The sequence below is a fragment of the Ailuropoda melanoleuca genome, chromosome 12 (genome assembly GCF_002007445.2).
Source record: "Ailuropoda melanoleuca isolate Jingjing chromosome 12, ASM200744v2, whole genome shotgun sequence".
Taxonomy (NCBI): domain Eukaryota; kingdom Metazoa; phylum Chordata; class Mammalia; order Carnivora; family Ursidae; genus Ailuropoda; species Ailuropoda melanoleuca.
Genome location: NC_048229.1, coordinates 18,213,270 through 18,238,584, shown reverse-complemented (window position 1 = coordinate 18,238,584; position 25,315 = coordinate 18,213,270). Strand labels below are relative to the sequence as shown.

The window sequence follows — 25,315 nt, the reverse complement described above, 5'->3', positions numbered from 1 at the left end:
GACCAGAAAAGCAGGGCCAAGTGTATTTTAGGATCATTTCAGCCACGATTTTGGGTGACCTATTTAGAAGCAGTGCTGTATAATGCATGGAATTATAAATGGGCTGCACGTTACGTTTTTAGCTGAGAACACATTAGTCAAGGTGCATTCATCATTGGCCTGTCTCAGTGAGTCATGACCAAGGGCTACTTAAGAGCTTGCTGTGGAGGGTAACACCAGGGACAGCAGGAGTAGCCTCTGCTCTGGAGGAGCTTCCAGTTCTGTGAGTAGGGGGCTCACCCAGCAGCATAAAAACAATCAGGAGAGGCCCAGAGGGGAACAGTGTGGTTCGAGTGGTAAGATCAGAAAAGAGAAGGGTGACATCATTGCTTCAAGAAGTGGGCATGCACCTCAGACTTGAAGGCATAGAATTTGGTTACCTACAGGGTTAGCCGGTGAGGGTTCTAGGTGGAGGCGGGGAGAGTATGAACTTATACTGATACAGGTTATATGCTTTCTGGAAGCACTTGTATATCTACCCTGTCATGCAATCATCCTAGGAGGGCATATGCTATTAAATATATTTTGCACATGGGGCAACTTAATGCCCAGAGGTGTAGAGATATTACCTGAGTCTCTTAAGCCCATGGCCACATGCCCTGACTCAGGCTGCTGTTCCTCATTTCGATCACACTGTTCAGGGTAGGATGTAGGGGAACAGGAATTGGGGTGGGTGAGGGCAGATTTTGGAAAGCCTCAAAGGACAGCTATTGTTCAACATGAGTATGAAAAACATTAAAACTTGGGGGGCAGGGTGGAAATGGAGCTGCTCTTCTCTGTCTTAGTTTTCTATAACTAACTTGCATTTCTAAAACTTAGCTTAAAGAAGGTATAGCGAAAGTGAAGTTGTATGAGATTGCTTAATGAACTGTTCTTTCATTCGTTGGTTGCTTCATCCAGCAGTATTTCTAGAGGTCTGTGGCTTAGTCTTGAAAAGCAGTTGGTAGTAAATGAATCCCTAAAGGATTATAATTCATTTCTTCCCTCCTTTTCTCTCTCTCTCTGTTTCTTTCTTTTATTCTTTCTCTTTAAATGAGAAAATGAACTGAATAACAATTTGGGGAGAAGATACTTTTTATGCCTGCGCTCAGGGTTCTGAAAATGTCACTTGGCTGCCAGACTCCTGTAAAGTGCCGTCAGAATATCATAAAGGCATCCTTTCCATTTTGCTAAACCAAGGGGCCATTTTATAGGAACCCAGACTTTGAACTTCCCAGGCTGTTTGGGGTGGGTTGTACCAAGGAGGGCTGCTCTGGGGCTGACAGGACTACAGTTTGAGCTAGTTTTACTGGTGACCTGAATCAGGGGGATTCTACGTTCCAGTGGTAACAGCACCAAGATTTACCCCCAACTAGTCCTGGAGTGGTTCTGGGCCTGGGATAGCTAAGGTAGACCAGATGATTTCTCAGAAGATGAGTCTTTTGGAATTTTGAAATCTACTTTGAGGGAAAAAGGAAGTTTCAAAGAATCCTTATTTGGGGATGGTTGTGGAAGATTCTCTAATGACATCATCACGGAGTCCTCTGAGTTAAAGATTCCCTGGCACACATGCATGCAGCAAAAGTGTCTGCTACAACCTGGATCCCTGGTCCAGCCTTCCTCATCTTGGGCTCTTGCACCATAGATGCATGCACCTGATGGGCCTCTCTGCTTGGATGACTCCCGAGTACCTCATCTTTAGTGTACTGACAACGAAAATCATGTCTTGTGGTTTCCCCATCCCCTCCTCATCTTCTGTTCCCTCTTTCTTCTGACTCTGGCCCCTCCCCTCCATTCTCAGCTGCCACTGCTTTGGTTCAGACCCCTGTCATTTCTGGCCAGGATTATGATAGCAGACTTCTAAGTGATCTTCCTGCTCCTGTTCTGTCCCCTGTGATTCATCTTCTGTACTGTCACCAAGGAGATAGTTCCAAATGCAAATTTGATCAGCCACTCCTTCCCACGTATAAAACGCTCCTGTGGTTCATGGCCTATAACGCTGGTCATTACCTGTCTCCTGCCTGCCTTATGTCCTCATTTGCCACCACTTCCACACATCATGCGTGGAGAAAGAACTCAGGCTGTAGACTCTTAGGATGTGAGTCCTGACTCCACTTCTAATGAGCAGTGAGGCCTTCAGGCCAGGTAACCTCTGTGCGTCTCACTTTCATCATCTGTATCATCTGATGTGATAATCCATGTATAAGATGCTTGGAATGGTGCCTGGCATGCTCAGTGAATGAGAACTGCCATTGTCGGGTATACTATGAGATGTGCATATGTTACGTTCCAGCCATTGCTTGTGGCTGCTCTGAAGATCTTTGTCCTCTTACTCCTTTGCAAGGAGTAGTTCCCATGCAGAATATGCTTTTCCCCTCTCTTCAACCCTCATTCTCCCTGGCAGACATGAGTTCAGTCTTTATGATTCAAGTCCAACAATACCTTCTCTTTGAAGCCCTCCCTGGTGGTTCTCTTCCCAGGAGATGGTAGGCATGTTTCCACAGAGCTCCATATGCATAACGCAATTGTACCACTTGGCATATCATGATCCCGGTGTTTCTATGTCTGTCTCTGCACTAGACTGAAAGAGCTTATCTTTATTCATCTTCTCCTCACAGTGTTTAGCACATTTATTGACAAATGAATTTGTGCTTCCACGACCAAGCTGCCATATGTGAGAAGCATTTGAACAGCCCACAAAATTATTCTCTTTAATTGGTATGCAAGTGCGCAATTACATAAATATGTTCTAGAATGTGTAGCTTCTTAGAGAAGATGTGGGCTCCTTGGATTCTTTTTCTAGTCAGGGTGAGAGCGTTAATTAGGATCATCCTTATGTTTGCCCCGTCCCTTTATGACCAGTAGCATGTATTTTCAGAGGGGTCGGGGGTCATCAGGAGGTAGGCTGTAGCATTGGGCTCCCATAGGAATTGAATTCCATCTTTGATCTTGTGCTTCCTGGTCAGTTATGTTAGCCAGCCACAGAAAGGATTAGGCAAAAATCATCCAAATTTTTATTACCATGTACAATAACCAGTTAATCTCAGATCTGTCAGTATGTATCTCGAATCTTTCCATATGTCATCACCTCCACTGGTACCTTCATCTTTTGCTTGGATTGTTCCAGTATTCCACTAACTGGTCTCTCAGTTTCCTCCTTTTGTCCTTTCATGTAGTTTATTTCTAGCGCAGCAGTTCTGAGTGACCCTCTGAAAATAGAAGTCAGATCATGAAACTTCTGTGCACAAAACCCTCTGGGGGCTTCCCAGTGCACTTAGATTAAAAGCCAAAGGTGTTACAGTAGCCGACAGAGCCCCCTGCCTTTTGTGACCCTTTGTTACTCTCAGACTTCATCTCCTGCTTTCCCCTCGCACTTTAGCGAAGTGTTTCCCAAATGTATCAGGCTCACTCTGCATCTGAGGTGCTTTCTCTTGTTCTTCCCTCTGCTCTGTCCTCACACCAAAGAGCTTTATGAGTAAGGTTCACATGTCTGAGTTTGCCCAGGACACTCCTGGTTTGAATTCATTGTCCTGTATAATTATTAATTGTGTCCCCTTTCACTCTCAAAGGTGTCCTGGATGGGATGATAAATGATATGGCATCCTACCCACAGCTTGTTCTATTCCTTCCTTTAGGTCTTACCCAAATTGCCACTCTTTACCCTGGCACTCCCCATCAATCTTCCCTGCCTATTATTTCTCCAGAATACCACCTGTCATACTAGATCTTTAAATTTTGTATTTTTTATTGTAAGCTCCAACAGGCAAGGATTGTTTCATGCATGGCCGTATCTTCAAACTTAGAACAGTTCCTGGCACATGTCAGGTAGTTGAATGAATGCTAAAAGCTTTCTGAGGTTAGCTTTCCCTCCACTGAAGAGTGCTTTTCTTCCCTGTCTTATAACCTTGTTGAACAATTACCTGGATTCCTTTTCTCAAAGGCTTAGATAGTCTTTTTCTGCCTTGCTTGTTTTTGAAGTGACTTTCCTTTCAAGCCATCCTCAATCTTCATGGAATACGGTTTGCTTTCTTCAAACTCACTATACTCTTACCCATTCCAGAAATGTTTATTGAACTGTAGGCACTGTGCTAAGGCCTGAGAAGAAACAAAATGATTAAGACACCAGTTCTCCTCACCTCAGGGAGCTCTGGCTAGCTATTCACTTGTAATTCTGTTTGAAGCAGATTTGTGCAGGGTAACAACGATGAAAGGGAAGCGCTCTTGTAGGGAGCTGGGCTTAGTGGTTGCTGTGCGGTTTGAACACGTGACCTCTGCTACATTATGATAGATGAGGGGGTGCCCCAGCCCCGTCCCTCGTGGCCTTTAGAGTTTAGCCTTCAACCTTTGCTGATGCTCGGGTTCATCATCTGCGTAATGGACATAAAGATCTTCACCTGCCTGCCTGCCTCACAGGGTTGTTGTAAGGAGCAGAGAGAGATTGGGCTCCTTAAGTGCAAAATTGTCACAGTAGGTTCTCATCTGGGGACAAAGTGGGGTCTAAATAAACAACTAGTTATCTTTTCATTCATTAAAAAATAGAAAAGAAACAGGAGAACCTCATCTGTGACCCCACCTTCACCTCCTGGGCTTGACAGTTTGCACCATCTGCAGGCACTCAAGCGTGACTCAGATTTTCTCTTGCCTTTGGACATGATTCATATGCGAGTCACGATTCACAGGAGTGGTGCCTCTGTGGGTTTCCCTCTTGGCCCTGTAGAATTTCATTTCAAGCATTGTTGGCTGGGGCCTTGTACCTGTACTCTTCACTTGTTTTTCACCATGCTGCCCAGCAGGAACCAGGTGGTCAATGAGATTGGGGAGATGGTCTTTTTTTTTTTCTTTTTTGATCTTTATTTATTTGGAGGGGGAGAGTGCAAGCAAGTGAGCACAAGCAGGGGGAGTGGCAAAGGGAGGGAGAGAAGCAGACTTTCCACTGAGCTGAGAGCCCACTACAGGGCTTGATCCCAGGACTCTGGAATCATGACCTGAGCCGAAGGCAGACGCTTAACCGACTGAGCCACCCAGGCGCCCTGGGGAGATAATTTTTATCCCTCTTGTTTCTTTAACTGGGCACCCATTTATAAGACTTGCCAGTCACTGTCGTTACCTTCTTTGGGGATAAGTGCTCTAGATAATTTTGGAAAAGAAAACAAAGAAAACAACTGGATGCCATGCTCTCTTTCCCTGTGGTATTGGGACTCAGAATCTGCAACTTGGTATTTGTATTGAGTATTAGGTACATGTGGCTGCCTGAGAGCTGAAGTAAAAAGTAAATCATAGAACACAGAGGCTGGAAAAAAGGGCCTCGGAGTCATCCACCCAGGCCAGGTTGGGATTTTTGTGGGTAAGTGCCATCTTTGTAGCCTAGAGAGGAGAAATGACTAGCCCCGTGCATGGGCTTCTAGATGTCAGCCAGGACCAGTCCCGAAGGCTCCACACTGATTACCCATTTTGGCTTGAGGTTAGCAAGCAAAGAACATGTTCAGACTTCTTCTTTTCCTTTTTTTTTTTTTTAAGACAGATTTATTTATTTATTTATTTATTTATTTATTTTTGAGAGCAAGAGCGAGCATGTGCATGGGCACAAGTGGGTTGAGGGGCAGACAAAGAGGGAGAGAGAGAATCTTAAGCAGGCTCCCTGCTGAGCGCAAAGCATGATGTGGGGCTCTATTCCATGACCCTGAGATTATGACCCCAGCCAAAATCAAGAGTTGGATGCTCAACTGACTGAGCCACCCAAGTGCCCCAAAATTCAGATTTCTTGACTGAAGAAATGTCAAAAGACAAAGCTAAGATGGCGATTTTCAGCATTTGTTCCCCAAGTTGAATATGTAGCTTTGAATGTTGAGAGTGAGGTCTCATTCACAAATGTTAGGTTGGAGCAGAGCTGATTAACCATGAGGTCTCACCTTAGTCATCTCAAGTTGTGAGGCCGTCATAGCCAATAGCCAGTCCATTTGACAGAAAATAAAATCTTAAAGGCAGAGGTGGTGGGAGCAGAAGTTTGTTGGGCTTGAACTGCAAGAAAACTGTGTATGAAGAGCCTCATTAAAGAGCACAAGATATCTTTCTGTAAATATTTTTCATTGCTGTTTTTTAAAAAGTAAATGTGTGTGTGTGTGTGTGTGTATAAAAAAGCTGGTGGCCTTAAATGTGCTTTTGTCCGTTAGAGATGGCGCAGTTCTACTTTTGGCCTGGAAGCCAGAGCTGCTCTGAGAATCCCTACTGGTTTGCCTCTTAGAGCTCAAAGAATTGCCCACGCAGTTATAAGTTGAACTGTTCCTTTATTAGTGTAAGAATTTCAGTTCTTACAGACCCAGTCTGGATTTGGGTTTTCTTAAAAAAAAAATGCTCTAATGACAAAATTTAGCATCTAAACCTGTGAGGTAATGTATTTAATAATTTCCTATTGCTCAGAATGCTTTGAGAAGGCTGGATTTATACCAGTTGCCTTCATACCAGTTCTCAGGCTGAACAAGAAAATCCACCTCGTTCCTTCTTTTTTTTTTTTTTTAATATTTTATTTATTTATTTGAGAGAGCGATTGCGAGCACGAGGTCAGAGGGAGAGGGAAAGGCAGGCTCCCCACTGAGCAGGGAGCCCAACTCAGAGCTTGATCTCAGGACCCTGGGATCACGACCTGAGCCGAACGCAGACGTTTATTTAGCTGACTGAGCCACCCAGGTGCCTCCCACCTCGTTGCTTCTTAATAGCCATGCTTTGTGTTTGCATGAAGATGGATATTGTCAGCCAAGATAGCGTTTTCAGAAAATTTAGCTCCAGATGGCTTTTGGCTGTTGACAAAGAACTGCTAACATTTTCAATAGCCGAAAACTGGTGGCCCAGATGGAGAGTTCAGGAAATGAAGCATCTGTAGAGTTGAGCAGAGTCTGAATGCAGCTTTCCCCTATTTCCTGTGTGATCTTCCCTAAGTTAATTCACTTCTCTGAGCTTCAGTTTGTCTGTACAAAAGGAATAGTACCTACCTCGTACCTGCCTCATAGCAGTGGTTTGAATAAAATGAAACACTATATTTGTCTGACTTAATAAGTTTTATCTTCTTATTCTAATACGAGTAATAAAAAAAGAAAAATCTAAAGGCAGTTCCAAAAAAGAAGTTCTTTTTTTTTTTTTAAGATTTTATTTATTTATTTGACAGAGAGAGAGACAGCCAGTGAGAGAGGGAACACAAGCAGGGGGAGTGGGAGAGGGAGAAGCAGGCTCCCAGCAGAGGAGCCTGATGTGGGGCTCGATCCCAGGACCCTGGGATCACGCCCTGAGCCGAAGGCAGACGCTTAACAACTGAGCCGCCGAGGCGCCCCCAAAAAAGAAGTTCTAAAATTGTTTGGCCAAGTGCCATCTTTTTAAATTTTTAAAAATTTATTAATTTTATGGGCACCTGGGTGGCTCAGTCAGTTAAGCATCTGTCTTCTGCTCAGGTCATGATCCCAGAGTCCTGGGATCGAGCCCTACGAGCCTGCTTCTACCTCTCTCTCTGCCACTGTCCCTGATTGCACTGTCACTCTCTGTCTCTCTGTCAAATAAATTTTTAAAAATTATTAATTTTAGGGGCGCCTGGGTGGCTCAGTCGTTAGGTGTCTGCCTTCAGTTCCGGACGTGATCCCAGAGTCCTGGGATCAAGCCCCACATCAGGCTCCTCCGCTATGAGCCTGCTTCTTCCTCTCCCACTCCCCCTGCTTGTGTCCCCTCGCTCAAAGGCTGTCTCTCTCTCTGTCAAATAAATAAATAAAATCTTTTAAAAAATTATTAATTTTAAAATTTACATACAGTAGAATTCACTCTTTTTAGTGTATAATTCTGTGAGTTTTGACAAATGCATATAGTGATATTACTACCAACAAACACATCAAGCAAGATACAGAACATTTCCATTACCCACCAGATTCTTTTGTGTGGCCCCTTTGTACTCAACCCCACCCCCTGCTTCCTGGCAACCCGCTGATCTGTTCTCTGTCCCTCTAGTTTTGTCTTGTCCCAGCATATCATGCACATGGAATCATACAGTATGTAGCTTTTCGAGTCTTGCTTCTTTTATTCAGCATATAATGCATTTGAGATTCATGCAAGTTGTTAAATGTTCATTACTTTTTATTGCCAAGTCACATTCTGTTATGTAAATGTATTAATTTGTTTATCCCTTCACTAGTTGCAAGATATTTGGGGTGTTTCCAGGTTTTGGCAACTATGAATAAAGCCACCATAGACATTTGCATAACAGGTTTTTGTAAACATTGGTTTTTATTTCTCTTAAGTAATTTCCTAGGCATGGAATTGCTGGGTCAGATGGTAAATATCTTTTTAACTCTTATTATTATTATTATTTTTTTTAAATATTTTATTTATTTATTTTTAGAGAGAGAGAGAGAGTGTGTGTGCCCACAAGCAGGGGGGAGGAGCAGAAGGGGAGGGAGAGGGAGAGGAAAAGAATCTCAAGCCGACTCTGCACTGAGTGTGGAGCCTCACGTGGGGCTCGATCTCACGACATTGAAATCCTGACCTGAGCCGAAACCCAAGAGTCCAATGCTCAGCTGATTGAGTCATCCAGGTGCCCCATTAATATTATTTTTTAAAGTTTATTTGTTTTAGTAATCTCTGCACCCAACATGGGACTCAGACTCATGACCGTGAGATCAAGAGTTGCACGCGCCTCCAGCTGAGCCAACCAGGCGTGCCTGTCTGTTTAACTTTTTTTGTTTGTCTGTTTAACTTTTAAAGAAACCACAAAACTGTTTCCCAAAGTGGTGCACCATTCTGCATTCCTGCCAGCAATGGATAAGGTCTTCCATCACTCCATATCCATATTCACACTTGGTGTGACTTGTCATTTTAGCCTTTCTGAGAGGTCTGTAGAGGTAATTTCCCTCCTGGCTGAAGATTGAGCCCTCCTGTTGAGCATCTTCTCATGTGCTTAATCGCCTTCTGTATATGTTTAGTGAGTTGTTCAGACCTTTGGCCCTATTTCTGATTAGGCTCTGTGTGTTCTTGGTCTTGAGTTTTAAGGTCTCTTTATATACTCTGGGTCAAGTCCTTTGCCAGATAGGTGATTTGCAGATGCTTTCTCCCATCTTGTGGCTTGTCTTTTCAAAGATTCCACAAGGGATTTATACATATTTATTCTTGTTATGAAAGAGTCACATGACACACAAGTATTTAGAATAAAAACTACAAGTTCTGGTTTACCTCCCACTACCTCCTCCACCTTTTTCTCGCAGATAGCCACAGTTGACAGGATTTTTTCAATCTTTTTTATAGTATCCTAATTTTCTAGTAAATATATATGTTTAGAAAAGGACATTTAAATATTGATATGTACTTTAAAATTAGTTCTGTTACTTTTCAGGCAATAAGTTGCATTTCAAAGAATCTTTCTGTTTTTCCTTTCAGACCACCTATAGGGAAAATCATTGTTTTTCTCTTAAAGTGGTGAGTTTTGACGTGTCCTAGGTCATATTCCAGAAAGCCATGATTTGGCGAAGAAAATTCCAGATGATAAGGATGACTGATGAATGAAATGAACTTTAAGTGGGTCATTTTGTATTTGCAAAAAATTTCTCCAATTAGTTGAAGTGACTTTGAAATGTGTTCATTTTCTTAACATAAGTGGTTGGTTGCTTTTTGCTGGGCGTGTGTATGTGTGTGTGTGTGTGTGTGTTTAAGCACGTGTGGGCATGTATGTGAATGCTAACAGTGTCACTGGGCAAAGAGTGGTATTGATAACCTCAGAGTGAAGTTTTGGCTCATTCCCAAATTTTAGATCACTCATTTTTCTTTGATCGACTCTTTTGTGCTATTTGAAATATTCAGCATAGAATTTGTACTTGGTTTACATTTTTATTTTTAGCTGTAATGGGCTTTTTCAACTGTAACTGGCCAGAACTTTTGTCTGCAAAACGAGCCTTATTAAAACAACCTGTTTTCATCTTTCCATAGGTATGAATCCTAGGACTCAGAATAAGGATTCTCTAGAGGACAGTGTTTCTACCTCTCCAGACCCAAGTAAGAGAGGGCAGCTGATTAAGATGGGGTCAGGGCGGGGGTGGTCAGTGCATGAGGAAGCAAGGGGGAACCCTGTGGGCAGTCCACACATCTCTGGGGGACCAGAAGGCAATGTGGCAAGGGAAAACTCTTCAGTCTCTCCAATGGAAAGTGAGAGCGGAGTGGCCAAATAACCTGTTCTGGAATATGATTCAGGGCATGTGGGAAAGGTAACGGAATTCCCATGAGGTCCTTATGAGGGTCCAGAGCTGGCCTTAGCCCTAAAAGGCCTTGTGATGGCTCTGGGGAACAAAGGAATAAGAGGGACTGGAACTGTTTACATACCTGTAGTTGAAATTTTTTGACTGTTTGCCTTTTTTTAAATCATCTTTATCTATTGAAATATCTGTGCAGGAAGAGCACTTCTAAATATCTACGATAGCAAAGTACCAGAAAAAAATCCTACCACCTGAAAGCCTTTATTTTACTTAGCTGTAACCAGTAGAGATACATCGAGTCCCCCCGCTTATGATTAACTTAATAATCCTTTTGCTATTTCTTCAGGCACCTTGTGTTAGTCATTTTAATAGCAGTATCAAACACGTTACTTCCCAGTTTGAATAATCATTTATTATTGGCGACCATCTGGGTGGTTTCTAGTTTCTTAGCAATAATGTAGATTGCAGGTATAATAGTGGGTATATCTTTTCTTTCCCTTCACATCCTTGGAATATATTTCCCTCAAAGTACGGTTGGCAGGTTGATTATTTTCCAAAACGCTTCCAGCAATGACTAGATGAGCCTGTTTCTTCTGTACTACCCTAGCATTGGATTTTGTAATCCGTGTTTATCATTGTTAATGGTTTTGAAATGGGTCCTCCTCAGAGGCCCTCTTTATAGGGCCTGAAGATACTGGAGTTGGAAAAGAGGCCACAGTCTTTTCCCAGGGAAAGAACACCATGAAACTAAGAATCAGGAGCTTTTCTCACCATGGGATTTGGGACCAGGCATTTGAATTCTCTGTATCTCTGTGTGTGCCCAGCAGAAAACATTTATGAAAGATGTTTATGATCCTGAGGGACAGGAAGCTAATGAGAGCCAGAACAATCTAAGAGGGCATAAAGCTGCAGCTGTCTTCTGCTTCTGGCTTCCCACTCTGGTTTTGATCCAATGTCTTCCTTCTGCTCCTGGTCCCAACAAGGACTTAGGAACAAGCTCACACCTTCATATGCCATATAGGGAAATTGGGGTGATTGGTTGGGCTGTTTTGGGTTGTGTTTTCAATTCTTGAAGTGTTGATAAGTTAACAAGGCCTGTGTATAGTCAAACTCATAGGATCAGAGAGTGAATGGTGGTTGCCAGGGGCTTGAGGGGAGGCGGAAGTGGAGAGTTGCTGATTAGTGGTGTAAAGTGCCAGTTACGCATGATGACTAAATTCTAGAGATCTGTACAGCACTGTGCCCAAGTTAACAATACTGTGTTGTACACTTAAACATTTGTTTAAGAGAGTAGTTCTCATGTTAAGTGTCCTTACCACACTAAGATAGAATTCAGACACAAACAAAACACCCCAGACCTGTGTAAACCATAGAGTTAGGCCTCTTGCAGATCAAATCATCTTTCCCAAGGCAATGGTGGCTACATGGGGCAAGTTTCCCACTATGACTTAGCGCACGGGTCCTCTTCTTGTCCTTCAACTCTGGGTTCAGTGGGACTCTGTTGTATTGGGTAGTATGTATGTCTCTGTCACTATATGGTGGAAAGATCCCTAAGCAGAGAGGCTTCTGGTCGAGTAACATCTGGGAGGTTCGGCTTGGCCAGGTGTTTAAAGGTGTCGATGATGTCGCAGTCCCTGCTCCAAGGAGGCCACGTGAGGGCTGATGAGACAACAGGGGTGTATCACTCTGTAAGCCACATTAGCACTGTGGAAAAGATAAAGTGTTGAAGGTGTCCCTTGCTTGAGACTCAGAGGCAAAGGGATGGAGTGTTTCTGCTTCAGATTGCTCCCTTGTCTAGAGATTTGAAAAATAATCTTTGGTTAAATCACTTAAAGAGATAATTGCCCTATTACCTTGATTCAGTGATTCTCAACTGGGGAAGGATTTTGCTCCCCGGGGGGACATGTGGCAACGACTGCAGATGTTCTTGGTTTTTACAACCAGGAGATGCCACTGGCATCTCGTAAGTACAGTCCAGGGATACTCTCCAACATCCTGTAATACAAAGGACAGCCCTCCATGACAAAGGATTATCCAGTCCAAAATGTCAGTGGTGCCAAGGTGGAGAAACCCTGCTTTAACCAAAGAGCAGGCAATTCAGAACAGACCCATGTGATCGGGCCCACTCTGCTGATTGCAGCTTTCCTTTCTAGATTGTTAAACTCTGTCTCTTGAAGTTCTGGCCTTGTAACTTTCCCAGACATCCTTCCTTGATTTCTCCTCCTACCCTTTTGGATCTGTGACTTATTTTTACAATTCTGAAAGTATTCCTAAATTCTGCTACCATGTGCTGTTGGCTCCCAAGTCTGGCTGAGCTCTTCTTTCCCCACCAGCCACTCTGCAGTCCTTCAGAGAGGCTCTGGCTTGAGCTCTTGGAATGTTGATTTGCTTCCACATGTAACTCTGCCTGCGCTGCACTGCAGTAACCTCACTGGTATTGTGGCTGTAGCTTAAGATCAGCAGAAAATGAAAAGTACCAGCTGTGAATCCCATTTGCATGATGGGATTGGATGAGCAAATGCACTGCATTGTCTAACAAACTCTGTTTCTCTCTTTCTCCCTCCCCCACCCCCTTTCTTCTTCTCTGTCCCTTCCCTGGCGATTTTACCACCGTTCACTGTGAACTCCTCCCCCCGGCCCACCCACGTCCCACACCTGCCCTGGTGACCACACATACCTTTCTCCTCTGTTACACGAGGCAGTTCTGACACTGTCTGCTCCCCCTGTAGTGCCAGGCTTCTGTTGCACAGTTGGAGTGGACTGGAAGTCTCTCACGACTCCGGCGTGCCTCCCCCTCACCACCGACTACTTCCCTGACCGCCAGGGCCTGCAGAACGACTACACGGAGGGCTGTTACGATCTCCTTCCAGAAGCAGACATCGACAGGTCGGTGTCAGAGGAGGGTTTCGGATGGGCGTCAAAACACTGTGTTCTCAAACCTGTGTCTTCCTTTTCTGTTTCGAGAATTTTATGAAGCAAGGACTGTCAATGTTTTCTTTAAGGTTCTGTTGCTATGCCTTCTGTAGCCATTGGTCCTCATTGATGCTTTTTCTCCTATTGTTCTGGACACACTAGAGCTGATGTTTTTTTCTAAGATTAGCTATTTGAGCTGTTCTAGGAACAGCTGTTAGCTATCACCTGCCTTCTTCTGCATCTTGGAACTGATCATTTCTCCCCAAACTGGTTTATAGATTGTTAGTTTTACGAACCCCCATGGAATGGTTATCAGGGCTGGCTTATGGAGTCAAATGGAGGATGGGAGTGTGGCGTCTGAGTATCAGTCTGCCCAGGACCAAGCATAACCATGTGAACAACCGTCTGCTTTCTCAGGAGGGACGAGGAGGGTGTGCAGATGACGGCCCAGCAGGTGTTCGAAGAGTTCATCTGCCAGCGTCTCATGCAGGGCTACCAAATCATCGTGCAGCCCAAGGCGCAGAAACCCAACCCTGCCGTCCCACCCCCACTGAGCAGCAGTCCACTCTATAGCCGAGGTGAGTTGTTCTCCTCGGACTGGGATTTTTTTCTTTTCTACTAAATTTGCGTAAGTAGGTTCTCAAGATGATAGGGAATAGATAAATTCAGGAATAATTATTTTTCAACAAAAATTTTTTTCTTTCTGAAATTTACTTTTACTTGAGGAATAAAGTCTCTGCTGGGCCCAGATTTATTTTAAAACTTTCTTTAATCTACTGCTCTCCTTTTAAGGAAGGGCATAAGACCCAGTTCAGGAATGTCAAAGCCTGGCTTTGGCAACACCTAGGAATAGCAGGCTGAGCCAGGCCTGAGCTATCAAAGTACATAGTGAATATTTTAGACCCGATATTTATTTCTGGCACAGTACCTGGCACGCAGCAGGTTCTCAGATGGAATTTATACTACCTGGAATTTATACTACTCCACCCCATTCTGGATTCATCTTCTCTTGTTTGTCACTGAAGCTTAGCATGATGAAGCAAGCATGGATCATCTGTGAGTGGTAGAGACTAATAAGTGACAGACTCAGTGAGGCCCATTGAGTTAGAGCCAGGCTCTGGAGAGCTCTTCTAAATAAGTCAGGTAGAGAGAATAAAGTGTGGGTGCCTAGGATCAGAAAGCAGCGATCACTTCCCAGAGCAGTCCATGAGTAACCATGTCTTTTGCTTCCTCCTTGTAGCTAATGAGCCTCCCCACTCTCCTCAACTCCCAGCTCAAAACCTCAGATCGTCTTTGGTTCCATTAAAGTGCTCTGGGCCAGAGGATCACAGCAGTGTGGACCTGTAGGGGGAGCTTGCTGGTCCATCTAGTCCAGGTCTCGTTGCTTAGGATGAAGCTTTGAACTCCCTCTCGATGTTCTTTGAAAGCGCATTACGATATTTATCACTTGTTGCCTTCTTTTCATGTTCTAGACTGCGCTGAATAGTAATCTTCCTGAGTGCCAGGACTCTGTCAGCTTCATCTTCTACAATGGAAACCGTTGTGCCCGGTGTACAACAATATGGATCGATAAATATATGAATTCATTCATTCATTCAACAGTATTTTTGAAGCTCCTGCTCTGTGGGGCATTTATAGCCCAGTGAGGAAAAATAACATTAGTCAAACTATGCAATATAATTCCTCATTGTGATAAGGATTGTGAGGGAAAAAAATCAAAGGACTATGAGAATATTTAATCTGGTCTGGAGGGTCAGGGATGGTTTCCTTGAGGAGGTGGTGTTTGAGGTGAGACCTAAACTATGTGCAGGAGTTACTAGGAAGGGAAGCAGGTTGGGAGTGGTGGGCAGGAGTAGGTAGGAAGAACATGCCAGGCAGAGGGATTAGTATTTGCAAAGGCCCTGTGGCAGGAGGCACTGTGACACTTTCTGGGCACCAAAAAGAAGACTGGTGGGCTGGAGCACGGGGAGTAAGCCAGAGATGTGTCCAGACATGTCAGGAGACCCAGGCCTCACAGGGCCATGTGAAGGATTTTGTTCTTTATCCCAAGAATAGTGGAATGAATTCACCTTTAGTGTCAATGGCCCCATCCCGCCTTCCTACCTACTTTTCTCTAGAATAGCTGATCAGTGTCCCTTAGTGGTTCATAGTTCCTCCGGCATCCAGTTCTGCTCTGGCTGACTCATGAGCCTTATGTCATGGCTAGTTGGCCAGAGTCCACTCACCTGACTCTACCCTTTCCGGCTATTTTTCTCCTTCAGTAAATTTAATACTTTTATTCCTGTAGTAACAGAAATGGTGTCATTGTTGTTATAATTACTGAAAAAGTGACCATCATAAGTGAGATTGCATCTGATTGAAGATTTGTTGACTACCGATTATGAGACAGACCCTGTTACAGTAGTGAACAGAATATCATCAGCCCTTGTCCTCCAAAGTTTATTGTCTACTGGGTGTGACAGTCGTTGAACTATTAAGCCACAAGTATTTATTTGATCACAGATTGTAAAGAGTGCTGTGCAGGATAAAAACAGGAACTAATTTAGAGTGGGGTCAGTACTGTGCTAGGTGCTCATGAACATTATCGCATGGCCTTGTCTTCCTGACAGCCAGCAGGGGTGGTTGCAAGAAAGAAGGAATGCAGGGATGCCGGTCAAGCCCTCTCTCTTTCTTTCCTTCCTACCCTTCCCTTCTCCTTCCTTCTTTTTCTTTTTTCTTTTTCTTTTCTTTTATTTCTCCTTTCCTCTCCTTTTCTTTTCTTTCTTTTCTAAGATTTTATATTTAATTGAGAGAGAGTGAAGAGCACACAAGTGGGGGGAAGGGCAGAGGGACAAGCAGACTCTCCACTTGACATGGCGCTCGGTCCCGGGACCCTCAGATCATGACCTGAGCTGAAGTCAGATGCAAGCCCACTTTCTAGTTGCAGAAAGTGAGACCTGGAGATTTGGGACCCAAGGTCACACCGCTGGCAAATGAAAGGGCTGGGCTTTAACCCGGGGTCCTCTGAGTCAAAGCCTGGCCTCTTACAGGCAGCCTGCTTCTGGCTGCTATCACCTAGGAGATTTCCACATTCCCGATGAAGGACCTTTTAACCTCTGCCGTGTTCTCTCGTCCTGACAACTCCCATGCTACCTGCGCTGTGTGACTGTTTCTCAGAACCACACGAAGGGACTCTTAAATCTCAAGATCACGGGAATCTTGTCTTGGCTCCATTGTCCATCAAGGCACTATTTTTACTCTCTTGAAAGCTTGTATTTTTCTTGATTCCTCATAATTTCCCTCTTTCTGAAGCACAACTCAATTCAGCTAATATTTTTTGTTGTTTTTTTTTTTTAAAGATTTTTTATTTATTTATTTGACAGAGATAGAGACAGCTAGCGAAAGAGGGAACACAAGCAGGGGGAGTGGGAGAGGAAGAAGCAGGCTCACAGCAGAAGAGCCCGACGTGGGGCTCGATCCCAGAACGCTGGGATCACGCCCTGAGCCGAAGGCAGACGCTTAACCGCTGTGCCACCCAGGGGCCCCCAGCTAATATTTTTTGAAAACCTGCTGAGGGCATGGCACTTTGTCAGGTACTGTGGAAAATTTAAAGACAAACAAGATTTGGCCCTGGCCTCCTGTAACTTCCAGTTTGTCAGGATGTGAGACACATACATGTGGAACCACATCCAGGGTAGAATTCAGACTGCTGATGTTCTGTTAGCTTTCTGGAGGAAGTGGCCTTTGACCGTGACTTTAAATGACCCATTGGATCTTGATGGTGGCTCAGGAAGAGAAGGCAGAAAAAGCAACAGGAGCAGATGTTTGTTGAAGAAAGGACAGGAGTCCTTTAAGACTGAAGCAGGGTTCTTGCGGTGTGGGAGTCATGGAAGCTGACGCCAGGCTGGCTGCCACCCTGTGGGGAGGACCTCCACTGCCAGGGTGGGAACTTGTGCTTGCGCGGAGTGGAGTTCCATTTCAGTCCCGGAGGTGACTCTTGGCCTATTAACATCTAATCCAGAACTTTCCTTCTCAGAGGCTGAGGAATCAGGCTGTTCATCTGTGAGTGCGTCTTCTGGATGCTATCAGCAGTTCTGGGCTCTAATCTGCTGCTGGCTGGTTTAGTAACAGAAAATTCTGCCAACTTAAGGACTTTTTTTTTTTTTTAACCAAAAATAAGTCTTTTGCATGAAACTGCCCCTCAAGAGAAAGAGTTGCTTCTTTTGTTTCTCCTCTTCTGACTGTGTATGGAAGAGAAGCTTTTGCCTGTTAAATGAATGATCCTCAACCAGATGGAGGAAATGATTTTTTTTCACCCCTCTATTAGGCCTTGTGTCCCGAAACCGCCCTGAGGAGGAGGACCAGTACTGGCTGAGTATGGGCAGAACGTTCCACAAAGTGACTCTGAAGGATAAGATGATCACAGTGACACGTTACCTTCCTAAGTGAGTCCCTGGAAATTTCAGGTTTTCAGCTACTGACCTGCATTGCGTCCACATCCTAACTTCTGTTTATAACACATACTGTGCATGTAGTGAATTATGTGACACATAATTAAAACCAGGATAGGTTGAGTGGTTGGCTTCCCTTTTCTTGGAATTACTGTTTTGTTTTCTAGGGTTATTTTACTGTTGTAGCTCACTGCCTCTAAAAGGTACTTGACTCAGCTTATAATGTTTAGCCTGATTCTTAGCAAGCCAATTAAAAATAAAGAATGGGAGGATAAAAGAATGACAAAGTTCAAGAACTGAGAAATTTCTGTTACCAGTCCCCCAGGATGAGTTGGTTACTGCACTTGAGGACTGAATACCAAGGATGGTGCTAACTGTATTGAGATGGAAAGGTCCAGAAGAAAGGGGTGGGGGGGAGTGATTCTGTTTTGGACTTTTGGACATGCCCTCTGTTTTTCAGGTACCCTTATGAATCTGCCCAGATCCACTACACCTACAGCCTCTGTCCTTCCCACTCAGACTCGGAGTTTGTCTCTTGTTGGGTGGAATTCTCCCATGAGCGGCTGGAGGAGTACAAATGGAATTACTTAGATCAGTATATCTGTTCTGCTGGCTCTGAGGACTTCAGGTCAGAGAACATGCTTTGGCTTTCCATTGCAGCTACCTTGGGTGTGCCTGACTTTTAACACATCTGTCCATTTTTTCTGATTACAAGATGATGTTTGGTTTAGAAAACACGGAAGGACAAAAGCACATCTGCATTAGTTAAAAACTCAGAAACGAGGGGGTGGTGTTGGTTGTACAACAATGCAGATGTACTTAATGGCATAGAACTGTACATTGAAGGCTTGTTAAAGTGGTACCTTTTGTTATGCACATTTTACTACAACACAACTATGATAGAAACTTCAGTGATGAAGTGCTCTTTGATGGAATGTCAGTGTAGATCACATTCTTAACCTTTTCCTGACTACCTGTGGTGTCTCATTTTTGATTTTTAATTTCTGTGTGTGATTTATGATTGTGATGATAAAAAGCCACAACCCCACTGGGTCTAGGTACACAGAAGCATCCTGACATCTCTGGGATGTAAATTAAAGGCACCCTCCATGGTCTTCCTCTAGAGCTTGTGTTTCAAATGAAGCCATGAGATGTAGCATCAGGCGAATACATACGCAAGGGGAGATGGTCCCTCACATACCAACGCCAAGGACAGGGTTGAGAAGGGACCTACATGGGGAGTGAGTGCTTTTTTTTTTTTTCTTTTTAAGATTTATTTTTTTATTTGAGAGAGACAGAGAGAGCAGGGGGAGGGGCAGAAAGAGAGGGAGAGAAGCAGACTCCCCACTGAATGCAGAGCCTGATGCAGGGCTCGATCTCATGACCCTGAGATCATGACCTGAGTTGAAACCAAGAGTCAGACACTCAACCAACTGAACCACCCAGGTGCCCTGGGAGCGCTTTTATTACCTGCTTTTGTTTACCACCACCCCCTTTTCCCCCTTTGGCTCTTCACAGCTTAATTGAGTCTCTGAAGTTCTGGAGGACCCGCTTCCTGCTGCTGCCAGCCTGTGTCACTGCCACTAAGCGTATCACAGAAGGAGAAGCCCACTGCGACATCTATGGGGACAGGCCCCGGGCAGACGAGGAGGAGTGGCAGCTCTTGGATGGCTTTATCCGCTTCGTGGAAGGTTTGAACCGGATCCGCAGGCGACATCGATCAGATCGCATGATGCGGGTAGGGCTCCGTGGGCCCCTTGGGGACTGTGCTTGGTTTCTTCCTGTCTCGGGGGCCTCTCTCTGGACAGTTTATTTACTCTACAACTGCCCAGCATTTATCTTAAATCCAGATGACAGTGTTCTCCTCCAGTGCAGGGTGAGGGAGGGAGAGATAGGGTACCAGGCAGCCAGTGACAGTGTTCTGTGGCATCTGAGGACACACAGCTCCTTCATGTGCTTCCCAGGTGAGACCCCATGTCAAGCCTAGCTGCTCCCGCTGGGTTACTGAGTAAAAGTCACTCAAGAGGGTACTGGCAGCAGTACCTGCTTACTGTCCTATCACTTTTAGAGTTTCCAGCACCTTGGGCATTCATTCACCCACACACTACCCAGTGAGGACACTGAGGCTCATGGGGTTGGGATATGTCTGAGGACACCCAGCCAACAAAGGGCAGATTTGGAATTCTGGGTGTGTGTGTACAGTTCTATAACTTTTAACAGATGTGTAAATTCATGTAACCACTACAACTATAATTAGCATACAGAGTAGTTCTATCACTTCCAAAAAAACCCCTCATGGCACCCTTTATAGTCACACTTTGCCTCCATCTCTAACTCCTGGCAGCCACTAGTCTGTTCTCTGTCACTATATATACAGTCATCTTTTACAAAAGTCATATGCACGGAATCATATAATGTACTCTATTGAGAAGCTGCCTTCTTTCACTCAGCACAGTGCTTCTGGTATTCATCCAAGTTGTCACTCGTCTCAGTAGTTCATTTCTTTTCAGTGTGAATAATGTTGTATCACTAACTGTGTTTTTAACCCCAGGTTCAGTATTCTTCCCCGTACACTGGCTACCCTTTGTACACAGCATTGCTTACGATTAGAAACATTTAAAAAAAAAAAAAGAAAGAAAGAAACAAACAAACAAACAAACATTTCCAGAAGACCATGCATGATGGAAAGAGCTTTGATCTTGAAACCAGATGATTAGAGCTTGACCTCCAGCTCCAGTGGGATTTCGGGATAAGTCACTTAACTTCTTTGGGACTCAGTTTCATCTTCTGTGACTTAGATAAAGCATTATTTACTTCCTAGATCCAGGACAAGGGTTAAATGATCTGTGGAATCCACCTCAAAGAGGCAGTTTGTTTTGAGTCAACAGGCATTTGAACCTTCAGCTCAAGCAAACAGCAGTTTTCAGCATTTACCGAATAACAAGGGCCTGTGTTGCTTGCCTCTGTGAATTGGATTCCCAGAGACCTGATGCACAATGGATGCAGAAGGCACGCTCTGGACTGCGAGTGGCATCCACTGAGGGAGCCCACTGTGGCTGATGGCCTTGTTTCCTCTTCCCTGCTTTAGAAAGGGACCGCCATGAAAGGCTTACAAATGACCGGGCCCATTGCCACACACTCCCTTGAGTCAACCGGTCCCCCAGTTGGGAAGAAGGGAACCTCAGCTCTGTCCGCCCTGTTGGAGATGGAGGCCAGTCAGAAGTAAGTACCTGCTTGGGGAGAGATTTGTCCCCACGCCGCAGGCTCAGAAGGTTTTCAGTGCCCCACCTTGCGAGGGGGGGTGAAATACGATTTCTATCTGCAAGGAGCCTGAGATTAAGAAAAAGATGCATACATGAGCAGAAAGCTGAGTTAATACCCATTAAATGTCAAGTAACATGAAATATGCCAGAAATTATAACCTTGCAGTGTGCGGCTTAATTTGAACCACAGATATATTTGCTTTGGCCCACACAGTGGGGTTTCTTTGTTTATTTGTGGTTTTTTTTTTTAATAGATTTTATTTTTTAGAGCAGTTGTAAGTTCAAAGCAAACTTGCATGGAAGGGACAGAGATTTCTCCTATACACCCTATCTCCACACCTGCATGGAGTCCTCCATTGTCAAGAACCCCCACCAGAGTGGGCCATTTGTTATCACTGATAAAGCTGCATTGACACATCATCATCACCCAGTGTCCATAGTTTACCTTGGACCGTGAGGTGGGGGAGCTTGGGCAAGAGGAGAAAATACCTCCGTGTGCAGGTGGCACCCACTCTGGGAGCCTTCCCTGCCCCTTTATCCTCCCAGCCAACTCAGATTCTGTGCTTCCCAGCATCCTGGGCCAACATCCATCCAAGGCCTTACCAGAATTCTCCAAGGTTTACTCACGTTCCCCCTGGCTTGCCTGTGCTCTGAGAGTAGAGGCTGTGTGTTGTGCCTGGCACATAGGATGTGCACAGTAAAGAGTCATGGAATGATAGAGGAGGGGATGCTGAGGGTCCCTGTACCAATGTTAGGGGAGGCTAGATCTTGTCTGTCTAGTGTGAGGGGCTATGTGGTGCCCAGCAGGAACCCATGCACACTGGGATTTCCAAAAGTCACATTGGGTGAGCTTGAGGCATAGTGGAGATGCAATTGGACAGACAGGTGGGAAGTTGGACGCCAAGCAGTCCTTACACATTCTTTTTTTTTTTTTAAGATTTTATTTATTTATTTGACAGGGAGAGAGGGAACACAAGCAGGGGGAGTGGGAGAGGAAGAAGCAGTCTCAGTGGAGGAGCCTGACGTGGGGCTCGATCCCAGAGTTCTGGGATCACGCCCTGAGCCAAAGGCAGACGCTCAACGACTGCGCCACCCAGGCGCCCCTAGTCCTTACACATTCTCATAGTAAGAGGGATCCTTTGCACGTTTTTTTTATTTTAAAGGAAAATTTCAAACAGATAAAGTAGATTAGTATGATAAATCCCTGTTTACCTATCACGCGGCTTTGATGATTATCAATTCATGGCCAGTCTTATTTCATTTATATCCCACTTGCTCTCACCTTCCCTTTTTGTTCTTTATTGAATTTCAGGCATCATATCTCCTTGTCTATAATATTTCAGTATGTATCACTGAAAGAGAAGTACCCCTTCAAAAAAAAAAAAGTCCCAATACTGTAATTTGTCTAAACGGTTATAGTCATTCCTTAATATCATGAAACATCCAGTCAGTGTCTTTGGCAGAAGTATTTTTGGAGATGAGCCCCATGTATAGGAAGGCCTGGGAGGTGGGCCCAAGAGGCCGAGACCCTTTGGCAGGCTCTCACTAATCAGGCAGGAGGCAACAGAGGCTGGAGAGAGGGTGATAAAGAATGGAAAGGAAGGGACACAGGGAGAGAAGGGAACCTGGTGGGGACACTGGTGGGGGGGACAAATGAGAGGAAGAAAGCAAAGGTAAGTTGGGCTCGTTACTGAGGGAACTGGGTCCTCTTACCTTCATCTGACCAAGGGAAGAGCCCAGAACTCAGCCTGGCAGGTTCTCACTGTAACTAATCACATATCTTTCCTGCTGGAAAAAAGAACAAGGAACATATGTTGCTGGGAGGGGTGTGAAGCTGGGAGTGGTGGGGATCTTATTTTAATTTGTCAGTGAGTCATCGTTTAGTATGCTCCAAGGAGGCTCTTTCTGCTCAGACTGGAAGAGGAAGGATAGTTGGGGTGGTATTGTCCCCCCATGTGAAGGGAGAGACTCTCAGCTAACCCCATAGCAGGAGGCAGGACAGAGAGACCTGAGACTTATTCTCAGGTGACTTGAGTGACTTGCTGTTTTCTCAACGCAGGAGATAGAGCAGAGGGAGCCAGACCTTTATATAATGTTTGCTCACACAGCGTTTTTTATTTGTGTGCTTTCTTTTGCCTTTGCTGTACCAAGCAGATCCAGTTTTATTATGAAAAACGTTATAGCAATATGGAAAATAATTTTTTAAATTTCACCTGTAGTCCTGCCATCTTGCCATAAACTGTGTCTGTTTCTTTCAGTTCTCTTCTAGTCTGTATCTGAAGTTTCTCTTCTAATCTGTATCTGAAGTCATGTATGTTTAGTCAGGCTCTTGTGGAAGGTAGAGGCCCCAGACATCTCAGCCTTCTGCTGATTGTCTGCATGGCTGGGACTAGTCTGGGCAGCCAGTGCTGGCTGAGCTGCTGCTAATAGATGAGGATAACCCAATGACAGCCGAGTCAGGGCAGAGACCACCAAAAGGCAGTTGTCACTGCTTCCATGGAAGCTGGGCCCGGCAACCCCATCCTGGCAGAAGGCAGTGTGTCTCCGTGTATGTGTTCACACATACATGTGTATAGTATAACTGCTTGTTTTCGGGCAGCTTCCCTTCTTCTGAGCCATTAGACAAGGAAACTCCAAGGGCAAGGACAGGGTTTTACTTGCTTCTGAATCCCTGATTCCTAGTCCACAGGTCAGCACAAGGAAGGCAGCTCAGTAAATGGGGATTGTCATGTGCGTCTGAGGGGCGCTGGGGAGTAACCAGGGCTTCCTGTCCCCGCAGCCTTGGGGAAGTATGAGAGAATGTCACAGTGTGCATTTGTGGATGGGGCTCGGAGGAAAACACGCTTCGACGTGATAGAGACAGTGTGGTGTAGGGACGTGGGAAAGAATTGAGCATTTGTTCTGCTTTTCCTCTATGAATTACACCTCAGAGTAACCAAGTAATTGGTGTAGGAAGATTTATCTTTTTTCAGTATTGCAGCTCATAGGTACAGAAGGAATGATAGACTGTTAACCATGTGTGATCTTTAATGAACTTGTGGATCTAACAGAGTTCACCAGTGGCCACTAATTTCACCAGAGAGAGAGGCCAGACATTACAGGCCTCCAGAGAGAAATGTACACCACCACTCAAGAGTTCTTGCACAAAAGTGAGCCTGAATCTGCTCAAGACATTAGATATAACTTCTAGTTCTCAGGAAGTACAAGGCACAGAGGAACATGATGAACAGTAAAGGGAGAAAATCAGCACATCCAGACTGAATTTACAACAAATAAATTGTGCAGATAAAGAGAAATGAAGAGGAACTTATGGCTTAAAAGAGAGTTAAGAGACATAACTTATTTTGCAACATAGGGACCTGAATTGAAACCTGTTTTGAACAAACTGTACAAATGATTTTGGGGAGACAAGTGGGGAAATAGTTGACATTAGAAATTTTAAAAATTTTCAAGTGTGTTGGAATTGTGGTTACGTTTTTTCGAAAGTTATTTTCTTTTAGGGTTACAATGCATACTGAAGTTCTTTTGGATGAAATAATATGTGTGAGTTTTGCTTCAAAATAATTGGGGTGTGTAGATAAGAGGTATAGATGAAACATGGTTGGCTCTAAGTATACAATTTGGGGGGCTGGGTTTGTAGGGACTCATTATTTTAGCCTTTTTACTTGTGTTTGTGTTTGAAATTTTTCCATAATAAAAAGTAGGAGAAAAAGAGTATAAGAGGTTACCATGGAAACTGATTTTTAATCTCCGGTGTGAGATTACTTGACAATCTGTAACAAACATGTCAGAATTTAAGAGTGGGGAAGTCTCACAGACTGGGTTCTTGGGGAGTTTAACATGCAGGATGTTTATTAAGGAGAGTCCGTGGGCTCAGCGTGTGTGGGAGGGAGGAGGAAGCAAGAGTGGACAGAAGGAGAAGCCCAGGTGCAGCGCAGGCCCAGGGACGGCCTTGGGCCACCTCACCCGAGCTCTGGACAGCTAGAACAGCCTTCACAGATGAGCCCAGCTGGATCAACATGGCCAGACCTATACACCCCCTCGTTGATCATTGTCTGTAGGCTGCTGTGGGGTGGGGATGGGGCAGCAAGAGCTTGAACAAAGCTGCTCTGCGGTTGAGGCTGTCGCTTGAAGGGGCTGACAGTTGAGCTGGCTGGACAATACGCCCAGCTACTGTGGCAGCAGGCCACAGCACAGGGATCTGGGCGGCGCCACCCAGTGTCCACCACAAGAAGTATATGTTGCAATAATAATGAAGGTTTAAGACTGTAATGTGAGACTTCTGGAATCTACCAAATAAAAATTCAGCGATGTGTTGAAGCAATCTAATTTGGGGGAGCATTTATGTTACGATAGCGCATAGTTATTTTTAGTAGAGATAAAAGGAAAATAGATGTGGAAGTATGCTTTTATGTACATCAGAACTGAGATGGGATAAGATGTCCTGAGAATCCATAGTAGTCTTGGGTTGTGAGAT

General features: G+C 44.6%; 1 protein-coding gene across 12 annotated transcripts in view; it reads left to right on the top strand.

Annotated features, from left to right (window-relative positions):
• The window catches only part of DEPDC5 (DEP domain containing 5, GATOR1 subcomplex subunit), a 137,412-nt gene that overhangs the window by 64,907 nt on the left and 47,190 nt on the right, over positions 1 to 25,315 (top strand). For 7 of the 12 annotated variants that reach the window (XM_019795621.2, XM_034638844.1, XM_034638842.1 and 4 more), the window contains 7 exons: positions 9,970 to 10,035; positions 12,935 to 13,118; positions 13,563 to 13,723; positions 17,452 to 17,569; positions 18,036 to 18,203; positions 19,094 to 19,313; positions 20,664 to 20,797. In XM_019795621.2, the coding sequence (XP_019651180.1) occupies positions 9,970 to 10,035; positions 12,935 to 13,118; positions 13,563 to 13,723; positions 17,452 to 17,569; positions 18,036 to 18,203; positions 19,094 to 19,313; positions 20,664 to 20,797 (1,051 nt within the window). Of the gene's footprint in view, positions 1 to 9,969; positions 10,036 to 12,934; positions 13,119 to 13,562; positions 13,724 to 17,451; positions 17,570 to 18,035; positions 18,204 to 19,093; positions 19,314 to 20,663; positions 20,798 to 25,315 lie in introns of those variants that run through there. The other 5 variants (XM_034638843.1, XM_034638840.1, XM_034638838.1 and 2 more) reach the window with 3 other exon arrangements.